We start from the raw sequence: 13438 nt of genomic DNA on the forward strand, positions 1-13438 counted from the left end.
AGTAAACAAAAAATTCATTAATTGTTAGAAATGCATCTTCAAAAAAATCTTATGTAAAAATGATAAAAGATTAAAGGAAAAAAAAACAACTTTACAATAAGAAATGACAACGTATAGCACAGTTGCAGATTACTGCAGACATGTGTTTCGGTGTTACAAGGAACGTCTTTTCCAATGCAAAAGAAATGAGCATATGGATGAAAAGGCTTATTTTACTTCTTATGCACAAAGGTATTTATTTAACTTCGAAAAACATTATTTGTTTTGGGGAAAAATCCTAACTCCCTAGTTAAAGTGATTTGAAACCTTTTCTCTTGTTTTGCTTTTCTTACAAATAGCCATTTTAAATTGTCTCATGACAAAAAGTTGTATTGATTTTAAAGCCTATTCTCGTGTTACACGCACTTCCCTGAACAAAAAAGAAAAATGTTATTCGCTTACTTTGGAGATAATTATTTCTTAATTCATATTTTTGATGCTTATCTATTTTTAGCTATTTATAAAGTTTAAAACATGTTTAGCTTTACAAAGAGCTATTTAAATAATTAGTTTATTTTTCTTTTTTTCTGTATTTCACCTTAATTTTTAATATTTTGTTTTAGCACTGCCACCTTTTGACCAGAGCCCAAACCATACAACAGTCTATCAACACCAAACTGTATTTTTTCCATGTTCAATTCAAGGCATTCCACCTGCCACTATTCGTTGGTTTAAAAATGAACAGCCACTTTATATAGATCAAACACGAATGACTATTTTGCCAAGTGGAGCATTGGAAATAGATGATGTCACTAATACAGATGCAGGCACATATCATTGTACAGCTGTTAGTGCTGGTAAAACTCGAAGAAGTGAGCTTGGGAATCTCACTGTAATTGCGGATTATGGTAAGCTTTTTAGAATTATATATGCTATGTCTGTTATACTGAAGCCCAGTAGCTCACTGCGCTCCCACGCTACAGGCCCGGAGTTCTATTCCCGGGTTGGGCATGGTTGACTCAACCATTCATCCCTTCAATGGGTTGATAAAATGAGTACCAAGCATGCTTGGGAACCACACACTGGGGTTTCTGCATTAGGCCGACTATCTAACCCAGGGTTCGCACGCTCCTTCAAAACTCCTCCAATATTCCTTCATTTTGGAATTTGTTTTGAAGGGCCCTTCAAACTCTTTCATTTTGGTTTTAACTCCTTCAAAACTCCTTCTTTTGTAGTTCAAGACCACATACTCTTCCTCTATGACATTAACTTAAAATACTTCGATCGACAACTAACGTTGTCACAAGGGCGATTTTAATGTAATAATTTCATGCATTAATTTTTTTTTTTGAGAAAGATGTGATTTACAAATTGATCATAGTTGAGTCATAAAATTTTAAGGTGAAAATTTCATTAGATGACTAAGACATTTCATAACTGAAGTGAAACATGTTGGTGATTGGCTTTTTTTTTTTTTTTCCAAGTTTTATGATTATTGTTTTTCCCTCCTCCACACTCTCAGCAGCAAAAGTCAAGTTGTCTAATTATTATTTAAATATTTAAAAATATAAGTAGATGTACTATATTAGGTGATTGATTTACTGAACAATTGTTTTTTTAACATAAAGTTATGATATTGTAAAATGGGTCATACACAATTGATGTTGTGCCTTGAGGAGGAGACGAGCTCATGAAATTGTGACAAGGGGAAGAGAGAGGGTGACAAAAAGTGACATCACACAGTTATTGTAACTATATGTTTATAAAAAATATGACATGTGACAAGTGGGAGTAGTTAGCTGAAGTGTGACACTTTGTGATAAAGACATTATTTATACATATAATGACAGCCCGTTAGTATTCATCCAAAATCTCATTTTACTCCTTCAAAACTCCTCCAAAACTCCTTCATTTTATTTCTGAAATTGAATACAAACCCTGTAACGGGGACATCTGCCTTCCATCCCAGAGCCCCTGGTCAGGAAAACTGAGTTGGGCATAGTAGGCTTTGGACCTCACTGGCTCTCGTGCCACATAGTTTGGTTTAAGTATATTACTACAGTAAAACTACAAGCGTGTACCAACAGCTCAGTTACAACATCCAGAAACTGCATTTTTGTACTTGTTATGGGCTTATTAGTCTGGAATACTTAATAACATTACATAATAGTAGTTATTGACTACTATTATGTAGTCAATAACTACTATTATGTAATATATCCATAACTACTATTATGTAATATCTACCAGTATATTCTGGAATCACCCCTGTTGTGATTCCAGATTAATGTGTTCACAACAGGGGTGAAACTGCAGTCTGTAGATGGCCTGACCAGGCTGCGGATACATGATTGTAGTTCAGCTTACAGCTTATGCAGTAAAACTATTAAAATTAAATGGTATAGGTTTTAATTTTCATTTTAAAAGTAATTTAAATAATTTTTCCCTCCACATTCTGAATCCTTTCCCTCCATTTAAAAGGATTGGCTACCTTTCTTTGATTTCACATGCTGTTTTTTTTTTTTTTTTTTTGTTCGTGCTTGTATTTTGTTTGTGCAATGCTGTCAAATAAAATTATCAACTCATTTCTTTTTGCAAAGATTTTTCATTATTGTTTAAACATTTTGACACAATGTATTATGTCGTTGTTGTTGTTGTTACTTATGCCACTTGAGAACCCAAGCCCAAGTAGTGGGTCTGCTCAATTTAAGGGAAAGATGTACGGCTTTCCTTTAATGGAGCACCTATTTTATGTGGAAGTCCAATTTGGCTCAGACAGCAGGATAGATGGCAGCACCATCTACGGACAGTTCAACAATTTAGAACTAAACCAGAAGCAGAATTTAGCACCCCCCCCCCCAGAGGTATTGTTTCACTTGGAGGACTTTGCGACTACAAGCGTATTTAAGGTCCCCCAGTCACCCTTAATGAAGACGATGGATCTTCGACCGACCGGCTAGGATCAAAACAGACCCTCCATATTATTATGCGTATTTAAAGATAGTTAAGCAACCTTTCTGTGAACATATTTGCAAAGTCATTGCATGCACCTGTTTTAGGGTTAAAAATAACCGCTTTTTTCAAGAAAGAGATCTCGAGGTTAAGGATGAAAAGTCACCCCACCCCTAAAGAAAGGCAACAAACTGAAACACTAAGTAGTTTAAATAATAACAAGAAGCTCTGACTAGAACTGAATGAACCTTCTTTCTCGTATACCAACATCAGCTTTCGAACATCTAATCGATATTCTGTTAATTAGCTACAATTGCAAATTTTGTCAAACATACATTTAATATTAAAAGCCTGATTTCTAAAAGAAAAATTTGCCTCTCTCGCAAAGGGGAGGGGGGATGAAATAGATATGTAAAATACAAATAAACAAATAAAGTAGCAGTGCCTTTAAACAGTGGAAACAAAGCTAATACAGTATAACCTCTATTTAACAATTATCAAGGAACAGGAAAAAGTTATCGTTAAATCAAGGAAATCGTTAATTCAAGGAGCATAGACATTCACTTAACTTTTCTTTAAATTGAGGAAATTGTTAAGTCGGGTATTGTTAAATCAAAGTTATACCGTGTATTAGTTGTTCCACAAAAAAAGAAAAAAAACATTAATTGTTTTCAAAAGAAAATTAAGAAGAATGCAGAAATAAAAGCACATCAAAATAAATACATTCAAGGGGAAAGAAAATCATTTGCAGTTCTTTCTTCTGGATAAAAATAAAGACCTCAGATTTTATTTTTTTTTAGGGAGAAAAATTTCCAGAGGGATAAGCATAAGTTGAAAAAATTATTTAAAATGAAGATAAACTTAAATTTTGTTCATATACTTATTATTTTTTGATCTAGTTGAAACGCATGTGAGTATTTTTGACTTTTTTAAGAGCTATTGCAGACAGTATCGTTTTTTTAAAACCACTTTTACTGATTATCCTTTGTAATCACGCCACCCTGTTTCAGGGCCGTATGGGGCCTGACGGGCCCGCCCCCCCCCCCCCCCCCCCCCCCCGAAACCCGAAATATTTTGTATCGTAAAACAGAAGAAGGTTTTTTTTTATTTTTAAATTCCTAATGTCAGAAAAGGAAAATAAAGTTTTTTTTTATTCTTAATTTTGCTACTATTCAGAATTTATAATATTTTGAAGAAATACAGAAAAAGCAGTTCTAGTTCTCATTTCACACTTGAAATTTAGACCTTTAATTAGGACTTCCTGCTCTCTTTCCCAATTCAACTAAGGGCAGTTCAGGGTTAAGGCAGGGCCTTTGTCAGTTCGGTAGACTTTTCAAGTCTACCGAACTGACTTCTGTGCACTTCCTCCTCCAAGAGCGTGCACAGAAATTTTGGGACTGTCACAAATGCTTTTTTTGGGCCCCCTCCATATTGTTTACCCATATTTTCAACTGTAGGTTTTAAAATATTGGGCCCCATTTAGCTTGGGCCCAGGCCAACAGGTGTCCCTTCTCCCCTCTGTGCACGACCCTGCCCTCCTTCCCCCAAAACTCCTATAAAACTTACACTGTACTGATTTTGAGCCGGGGACTCCCCAAGGCTGGGCCCCTAGTTTCCGATTAGGCGAGTATTTTGTTACCAAGATGTGCCAAATTCAGCTCCTTGATACATCCTGAGTAAAAAATGCAAAAATCACGATTCTCACGTTTTTGTAGCATAATTTTCAAGATCATTTTTGTGACTGATATGTTTCTTGTCTTGCATTTATTTAATGCCGAATTCAGTATCATGGAAGTTCTTTTGTTATTGCTTGTTTTTTTTTCTTACTTCTACTGCATACTGTTAATACCTTTAGTATGAGAAAAAAAATAACACTTACTCTACTCTCTTTCATTTTCTGCATTACTTGTGATTGAAAAAAAAAAGTTCGCTTTGAGAAATATTTCGTTGCATTTATTTTTAATTTAAAACGGGTGTGTCTTACAAATTTATAATCATTTTTTAAGATTGTGCAATCAACTTCTGAAAAGTGTAAATAAAGAGCTTCAAATAATTTCAACTGTTCGAGAGTCTTTGAAAATTATTTAAATTTTTGAAATTTCTTGAAAAGTTCTTCAATTTTGTATCTTATCAAGAAAATAAAGTATGAATCGTCCAAATGGCTAGAATATTACTCTTCCGTTCTTATTTTTTGAATGTCTACACCATTTCTTTGAAACAATTTTGTACAATTTTCATACTGTAGGGCATTTAATGAAAAAAAAAAAAAAATGGGGGTACGGGGAGCGATCAAAAACAAACTTCACTAAAAGCCGATATGAGCAGATGACGAAGTGCTTCTCTTTTCTCCTCTCTCGTTTTTCCTCTCTGTCCATTAAGTTCCATGATTTGTCGAGCAAGCAATTTTTATTTTGTTTGATTTTGATTTGCAAAAGAATGTATAACTTTTAAAAGACTTTGTTTGCTTATTTTTTTTTTCATATTTTTGTAGTCTTAATTACCTAATATAAGGCCTCAAAATACAGATTTTTTTTCGAAAATTTCTCGGGGGAAAACCCCCGGACCCCCTGAAATTATGGATGTTCTACATCCGAATCAAAGGGACACTCTCTTGTTATCCTTACCACTACAAGGTGAATAAGAAAAATAATAAGAATTAAAATAACAACAGTCCAAACAGTGGAATCATTAAAAATCGAGACAAAAAGGCTTCTATGTTAACATTTTTATGCGTTTGGTGTGTCTATATATACTACATGTGTGTGTGTGTTAGGGCAATGTGCTATTCCGGGCCCCTCCCGAAAAAAAATTCTGGATACGGCCTTGCCCTGTTTCACGGCTAATCAGGAGTTTTCTGTACTAGGTAAAGCTCTTGTGCTATAAGAATCAATTGAGGCAGTGAGAAGCAAAGGGATGCAAGTGGCAAAATTAACAATTTGGAGATAAAGAGTACAAATGGTAGGTGAACCCCTCCTCTGTCTTGGGGCAAGATATAGTACTATTAGCCCTGGTAGGTGTTGCTGTATAGCATGATTTAGAGAAAAAATTCAATGAAAGCCTACCTAGGGCGTAACCTTTATACGCTTTTTACTCAAAACTTGAAAATATCCACTTACACCCATTTGTTTCTCACTGCTTCAATTAATGCATCCTCTACTAAAATTTTTCATAAGAAAGCTTTGTTAGGAGCTTTTGAGCAATGTGTTCTTAATCTTTTTCTTTTGATAAAGTTTTTTTTTTAACTTTAATTAATTTTATTTTTACTCAAGATACATCATTTTTCTGTGTGATATCATACTTAAATCATTTGTGTTTAGGGAGATTTACACTTTAAAAATGATTAACTATTTTACTTTAAAATTGTAACTTAGTAAAGTTAACTTTCTAAAAATAATTTATGTGTGCATTCTCATTTACATTTACAACAGTTGATGACAGAGAATCCCCTCCAGCGTTCATTGCTACTCCTCCAAAAACGACTGTCGTTCATAAAGGTTCTAACCTCACTCTAGATTGTGCTGCTAATGGAAGTCCCAAGCCTAGAATCGATTGGTTAAAAGATGGCTCAGCAATAGATTTTTTGTAAGTTGTTGATTTAATTTTGAATTGTATCTTAAATCTTATTTCTCAAAGATTTTGTTTTTTTTTTTGTGACAATGTCGTAACGTCTCCAATTCTTTGTCAAACTAAATAGGTATGGCATCATTTAAAAGATTTTTTATTGCTTTCTGCTAAAAATAGAGAGACAATTTTCACAATTCTATTCTTTTGTCAAAAAAAAAAAAAAAAAAAGGAAAAAAAATTTTTTCCTTTTTTTTAATTATTCATTGCTTCAATGCATAGCATCCCAAAATGGAGACCAATTGGCTCAGCTGGTTAGAGCATTGTGCTTATAATGGCAAAGATTGTGAGTTCGAATCTCCTTAGGCCAAAAAATATTTTTTACTTTCTTCAGCAGAATTTTGATCCAAATCTCCATTAATGTGTAATTTAACTCACTGCAGTACTCTGAGCTGCAGAGAGAAAGTTGTTGTTAAAGTCAGGAAACAAGGCATTAATTTTAACTTGGTAAATTGTAGTATAACTTTGAAAAAATCGTTTAACCGAATAGAAGCACCCATTTAAACTTATTTTCTTGCCTTTATAATGCTTTGTTTTAGTGTGTAGCATCCTGAGATGGAGGGTCATTTACTCAATTCGTAAGGCGCCATTCATTAATTATGTAAGGGTCCTGAGGGCGAGGGGGGTTAGAAAAATGTCTACATATCCTTACTTGGGGAGGGGGTCAAACAAATTCTTGCGTAAGATTTTCGAAGTCGATATCGTATATTAGAAATCACGCAGATATATCGCGCAGTGTTATCGTATATTAGGCTTGGCAGGGATCATATTTCATTTGCGTCTGGAAGGTAAAAAATGTATTAGGAAGAGCTGTTTTTATTTGTTTCATAAAGGTGTAAAATATAATAAATGAGTCGCACTATGTGTGGTATGTTTTATTTTTAATTAGTATCGCATCATAAACATAAAAAAAATGTCGAAAAAACATTCAGCCTAGATTCCAACTTTTTAGTAAATATTTCGTTGCACAAAAAGGTTCTTAAAATTTTTTTAATAAAGATTCCAGTGATGTATGATTTGTTATTTTATTATTTTGAAAAGCGAAATTGAATCTTACGTATCCTTACATGGGGGGAGGGGGTTCAAAAATTGCCAAAATCATCCTTACGTAATTAATGAATGGTCCCTAAGAGCATATTGCTAATAACATGAAGGTCATTGGATTGATTTTTCCCATGGGCTATTAAAAGTAGTTTGTGAATCACCAATTTTTCACAGCTGAATCGACTCATTGGGGGCAGGATTTTATGAACCACAGTTGAATCGATTATTTCAGAAAGGGCTTAAGTCCAACTAATGCAACTTTTCAGGAATTAATAAAAAGTGATTATTTCATTCAGAAATGAACTGGATTCTACGAAAATTTTTATGACTAATCTAGCTATAAGTAGGATCATTACCTCACCTTAAATTACGTTTCGTTTCGTCTTTGAAATTAATTTTTTTTTTTAGTTTGGACTTATGCCCTTTCTGCAATAAATATCCTGAAAGACTAATTTCAAAATTGCACTGAATAATCATCTTGTTATTTCTTTCAACAACATGAAAATTTTCACTTTATACTCAATATCAGAAAAAAAACCCTTAAATAAAGCGATAAAAAAATTGTTATATCAGGATCTGGATTTATCGACATGTTATTTTTGGTTCATATGTATTATACTCAAAGTTTAGATTTATGAATTTGGTGTACTAAATATGAAAATAGTTTAATGTTAACCATATGCAATTGACAGCGAATACATATCATATGGCTTGCCTTATCTTTTTTGCATTTTGAAAAATGTTTTTGAATCAAATATTTCTAAAGTCTTTGTTGCTTGCTTCAGTTATGGAAATTTTACTGATATGTGTTCTGTATATGTAAGTAAATTGTCTTAAAATAATATTTTACCATTTCTTGTTGCATGTAAAAAAATTTTTGTACTAAAGTTTGCATTCTTTTTTTGTTACTGTACTCTTTAAGTTATGTATGTTTACATATTTGAATATGGTTTACAGGCATTTAGGTAGTAGATTTCGAATGTTAGGATCAGGCAGTCTTATTGTTGAAAACATTATCGAGACCGATGTTGGAACATACGTGTGTCGAGCTGCAAACTCTGTAGATTCTGTTGATACAATGGCATCTGTAGATGTTGTAGGTAAGTACATTTATGAAAAATATGCAAATTAGTCAAAATTCAAAAATTTCCCGAATCCAATACTTTTTTCTTAAAATCGGGTATGGAAAAAAGTAAAAATGTCATTTTTGCATTTTATAAAATCTTTTCAAATAGGTCAATATGACTTGTCCTTTGTTCAAGCCAAGATTTTTGCTTTTAATTACGTAAAAACTTTAAATAAAGTTTTTTATGGCATGGAGAAATAATAGACTGGCCGATATCAACTTATCAAGGAAGACAATTAACTGTCCAACATCCAAACCTTTATCTTTCAAGATTAAGGAGCAAAAGTTTAGCTAAGGTCTTTACTGTGAAAATATTGGTGCAACTAAAGAAATAAAATAAATAAAAAGGATGTTGTGGCAGATGTGTTCATTTCAAGTAGACTTTTTCAATTTTGATCAGTCTGGAATGTCAACATTTATACCCTGTCCAAAAGTAACTTCTGAAAGTGGCTAAAAACAGTATCATCAAGCAGTTTTGGGAGAATGAAGAGAATTTCCAGTACGAATTCAAGTCATTTGTCTTTTCTCTTTTACATAATTAATGTTATTTTATTTATACTGTAAAAGTGCCTCCAAGTGTGTCCAAATATCCAAATTTTAATTTTTTAAATTTTGTGTCGACTTAAATGTGATTGTTAAATGAACTCTTTACTATTTTCTGAATGTATATGTATATTTTTTGTTTTGTTTTTTCAGTTCCTCCCCACTTTATTCGTAAACCTGAAAACAGCTATGCTCAAGAAAAAGAAGATATCATTTTGCGTTGTGAAGTATATGGAAAGCCCAGTCCAATTGTGCAATGGTACAAAAATGGAGATAGAATTATTCAAAGTGACTATTTTCAAATACTTCAAGTACAAAATGAATACAATCTGAAGATTTTAGGACTTGTGAAAACAGATTCCGGAATTTATCAGTGTTACGCTACAAATTCTGCTGGAAGCATTCAGTCAACTGCTCAACTAATAGTAACTGAGTCAGGTAATTTCCAGAAAAAGCAGTTACAACATTGTCTAATTTATTTTCCAATGTTTGTGTTAAAATAAGGACAACGTCAATAGGCGAAAATACAAACTTTAAATACGCAGGCAGGTCTCAATGGTAATCACCCCATCATCATTGCCTAGATGTAAAATGAAAAACCTTGCTAGAGTGCTATTTTTGAGAAACAGCTCAAAACTAATCAGCTTTCAGCATTCTCTGCACACTGATTTGCAGTAGAGATTTCAAAAAACGTAAATTTGATCCCCTTTAGTAAAACCGAGGAATTGTGGGAAACTGAGAAAGACTCATTACAAGTACAGTAAACTCCCGATTATCCGTGGAATAGGGTTGTCATGGTAACCGCCGATAAGCGAAAACCGAGGACAATTTAAAAACAATACTACTGTGTACAAGAGCTAAAAACTATAAATAACACACGCACATACATTTAAATTTTTACTAAAAACATTGCTACATTCCATCTACTAGCATTGAATGCAAAAAATATACATATGTAAAAGCTAAAAACGAACAATAACACAATCATAAGTTTAAAAAAAATTAATGACCGTTTAAAAAAATAGTGAAAAGACCCGCGGATAATCCAAGCTGCGGATAAACTGACCGCCAAGGGCGCCCATATATTGGGGCTCAGGCCCCCCCCCCCTTGGAAATTAGAACTTACTTGCGTTTAGTACTTTTTCTTTGCAGAAATATGAAAATATTTCTTCTACAGCCATTAATGAATAAATAATTAAAAATGTCAAATTTTAATGACTCTAATCTGTCCTGAAATTTGCCTCCATGAGGAAAATATCCTGCTAAACCATGGTTGAAATTTCATGGTCCTTACAATTTTGCATGTAGGCGCCCATGCCGACCGCCAATAACCGGGAGTTAACTGTATTATTAAGATTTTTGTGTATATAAAAAGCTTTAAAAATTCCAACCTTCCAACAGTGGAAGGTTTGCAAATAAATAATCTTAGCATGGAGAAATTTAGACTTGTGACCTGTGCCCCAACAATGTTTCCCTGTTAACTACTTGGAAGTTTCTTAATTTTTCAAATAATTTTCATGTTCTTTCAACCCAAAATTTTAATGCTTGTCTTGTCTGTGCAATATAGCCTGATTGATATTCAGTTTATGTAATGAAATCACCAGTGATTAAATATTTGAACAAGATCTTTGAGTTTTGAAAAAAAATCAGCTTGTTGAGAGGTCTGAAAATTACTTTTAAATCAAATTTGCTGAGTATACTAGCAATATGAGGGGAGATCTTTGGATAGAATGGTAAAACAACAAAATTGTGGGAAAAACTGGATTTAGTGTGGGTTGTGTTGCAATTGGAAAGTTTATGAAAAGCAGTGTCAGGCACTTGATAAGAATAGCTTCTGTCAATGACCATTGACCACACTTTAAAATGATTGAGTTCTCCATTAAAAAGAGCCAGTGTTGAACAAATGTTGATGGCATGGTTGACAAATGAGGCAGTGAGAAGCAAAGGGATGTAAGCGGCAGCATTAGAAATTTGGAGATAACCATTACAAATAGTAGGCAAACCTCTCTTCTGTCCATCTGTCCAGTGGTGGCGATTGGGGCTTATAAGGAGGGGGCGGGGCAAAAAAAAAAAGACAACAAAAAACCATGGGACTACTAGAAGTAGCAAAAAAAAAAAGAAAAAAGAAAAGAAAAGAAAAAAAAAGTACAAAGTTTTGTTAGGGCTGGTTTTGAGAGTGGTTGGTTAAATGCATTTTACTCAAAACTTGAAAAAAAGTGCACTTACATTCCTTTGCTTCTCACTGCCTCCAATGTATAAAAGGCTCACACATTTTGTTTTATGGGATGGGTTACGTGCGAGGGAGGGAGAGAAACTGAGAACAGTTTTTGATAAACAATGGTGAGAAAAACTTTATTAAGGTGCTACAAAGGGCATTTAAAAACAATTGGAAAAAAAATTACGTGGATTTTAGACATTGCCGGATTTGTGGCGAGTTACCATATACATATATTTTTAGTACTATTAAGTTTTTGATAGGTTTTTTTTATAAAACTGCTAAGATGACTTTTCTTTGTAGGTTTAATAAACCTTTAACACGAGACAATGTTTTAAAGCTTTAAATTTTGCTCTTGTGAAACATGAATAAAATAAAAAAAGAAAAAAGATTACTTTGAAACCCATAGTCATTTTTGCCAAACAGAATTTGACTGTAATAAGCTGTTAAATAAACAACTGTGTGTGAAAATAAGAATAATTCTTTTGGTTTTTTATATTTTTAGAGACTTTTTCATAAATATATATATATATATTTTTTTGATGTATATACAATTAGTGTGTTAGTGTTTCAGAACTATTCATTGCATGCATTGTTGCTGTTGAGTGCATACTTTTGAAAATTCTTAAGGTTTATTTTATTTATTTATTTATTTTCAAATTTTATTTTCGTAGTATTGTTTATATGCATGATGGTTATAATTTTTATTTTTTTCTTTCCCCACATATATTTCTTACTTAAACTAATCTGTTCTCTTGTACCAATTTTATCTTCTGCTTCCTGCATCTCTCTTTTTAACATTGTATTGAAAAACATACTACAAATAGTTTCCTCTGATTCTACTACCTTTCCTTCTGTTACTTTTTCTCATTCTGTGAACATACCAGGAGAGCTTCAGTATCATAAAGACGCCCCATCAGAGCCAGTAAATGTGACGGCTGTCATTGTTGAAACTCGGTTCATCGCTTTATCTTGGCAGCACCCTTTGCAAAGAAATGAAGATATAATTGGTTATTATATATATTACAGAGATGAGTCATCCCCAAGGTAAGTGCAGTTTTGTAAAATTTTCAAGAATTCTAAATGTTCTGTAGGGTAAATTTTTGGTTTATTTTAATTATGTAGTACTATACCGATGCGACTTCTCCAGTTGTTTGCTATTTTGATTCAATGTGTGGGGTCGGTCTAGTAATTCTTTCCCAGACCACACTCATCGTGAGAAAAACATGTTACGCGGGTGTTTTATATCTGTCACCAGTATGGGAGCTGGATAAGTATAAGACCACACGTAAATACGGTTTTTGCTCCCCTTTTCTGAGAAATGTTCGAAATTAGATCTTCAGAATAGCTGAATTCTATCCGAAGCTGGACATTTGTTGTGCACATAAACTTTCTCCGTTTGGTGTGATATGATGTCTGTGACACTATAGGGAACATTTTTCAACCACCTTGTCAACATCGTCTGACTGTTGTAAATGGGGGTGCATTCCCCGCCAAACGAATCTCCGTATATAAGAGAAAGTAAATAGGTCAAAGGGGGAGGCACTCGTAGAGCAAAGAGCTGGTGAGTCGCGGAGTGGCTCACGCAGTTCAAAATATCTTTGTAACAATAAATAATCTGTAATTTGTAATATAGCTGTAAATATTGATGTCATTAAACGTCTCTAAAAGACCATGTATTCTCTTGTCGTCTTTACACAAGAAGTGGAAACGGTACAGTACCTCAAAGTGACATCCCAATCAAGCATGCTTGTGCACATACACTTAAGCGTGTGTAGCATAGTGTTCATTCAGGACTTGAGTCCTTGGGTCCCAAGTGGATTTGAGGAGTTCAGGTTCCTATGACAGTACACTTTCAGCAGGGATGAATTGTTCAATAAAAATGTTTGCATTTTTAAGTTCATTAAACCCCTTCCTATTGAGTAACACTGCTCAACACTAAAAATGCATCTGGCTCA

At 33.4% G+C, this 13438-nt stretch overlaps 1 protein-coding gene across 1 annotated transcript in view; it reads left to right on the forward strand.

Moving 5' to 3' along the window:
• LOC129220965 (neogenin-like) overlaps positions 1-13438 on the forward strand; it is a 57061-nt gene that overhangs the window by 12822 nt on the left and 30801 nt on the right. The window contains exons 4-8 of the mRNA XM_054855400.1: positions 603-887; positions 6360-6513; positions 8554-8696; positions 9419-9703; positions 12308-12527. Coding sequence (XP_054711375.1) covers positions 603-887; positions 6360-6513; positions 8554-8696; positions 9419-9703; positions 12308-12527 — 1087 coding nt within the window. The remainder of the gene's footprint in view (positions 1-602; positions 888-6359; positions 6514-8553; positions 8697-9418; positions 9704-12307; positions 12528-13438) is intronic.

The sequence above is a fragment of the Uloborus diversus genome, chromosome 4, assembly GCF_026930045.1.
Source record: "Uloborus diversus isolate 005 chromosome 4, Udiv.v.3.1, whole genome shotgun sequence".
NCBI classification, from domain to species: Eukaryota; Metazoa; Arthropoda; class Arachnida; order Araneae; family Uloboridae; genus Uloborus; species Uloborus diversus.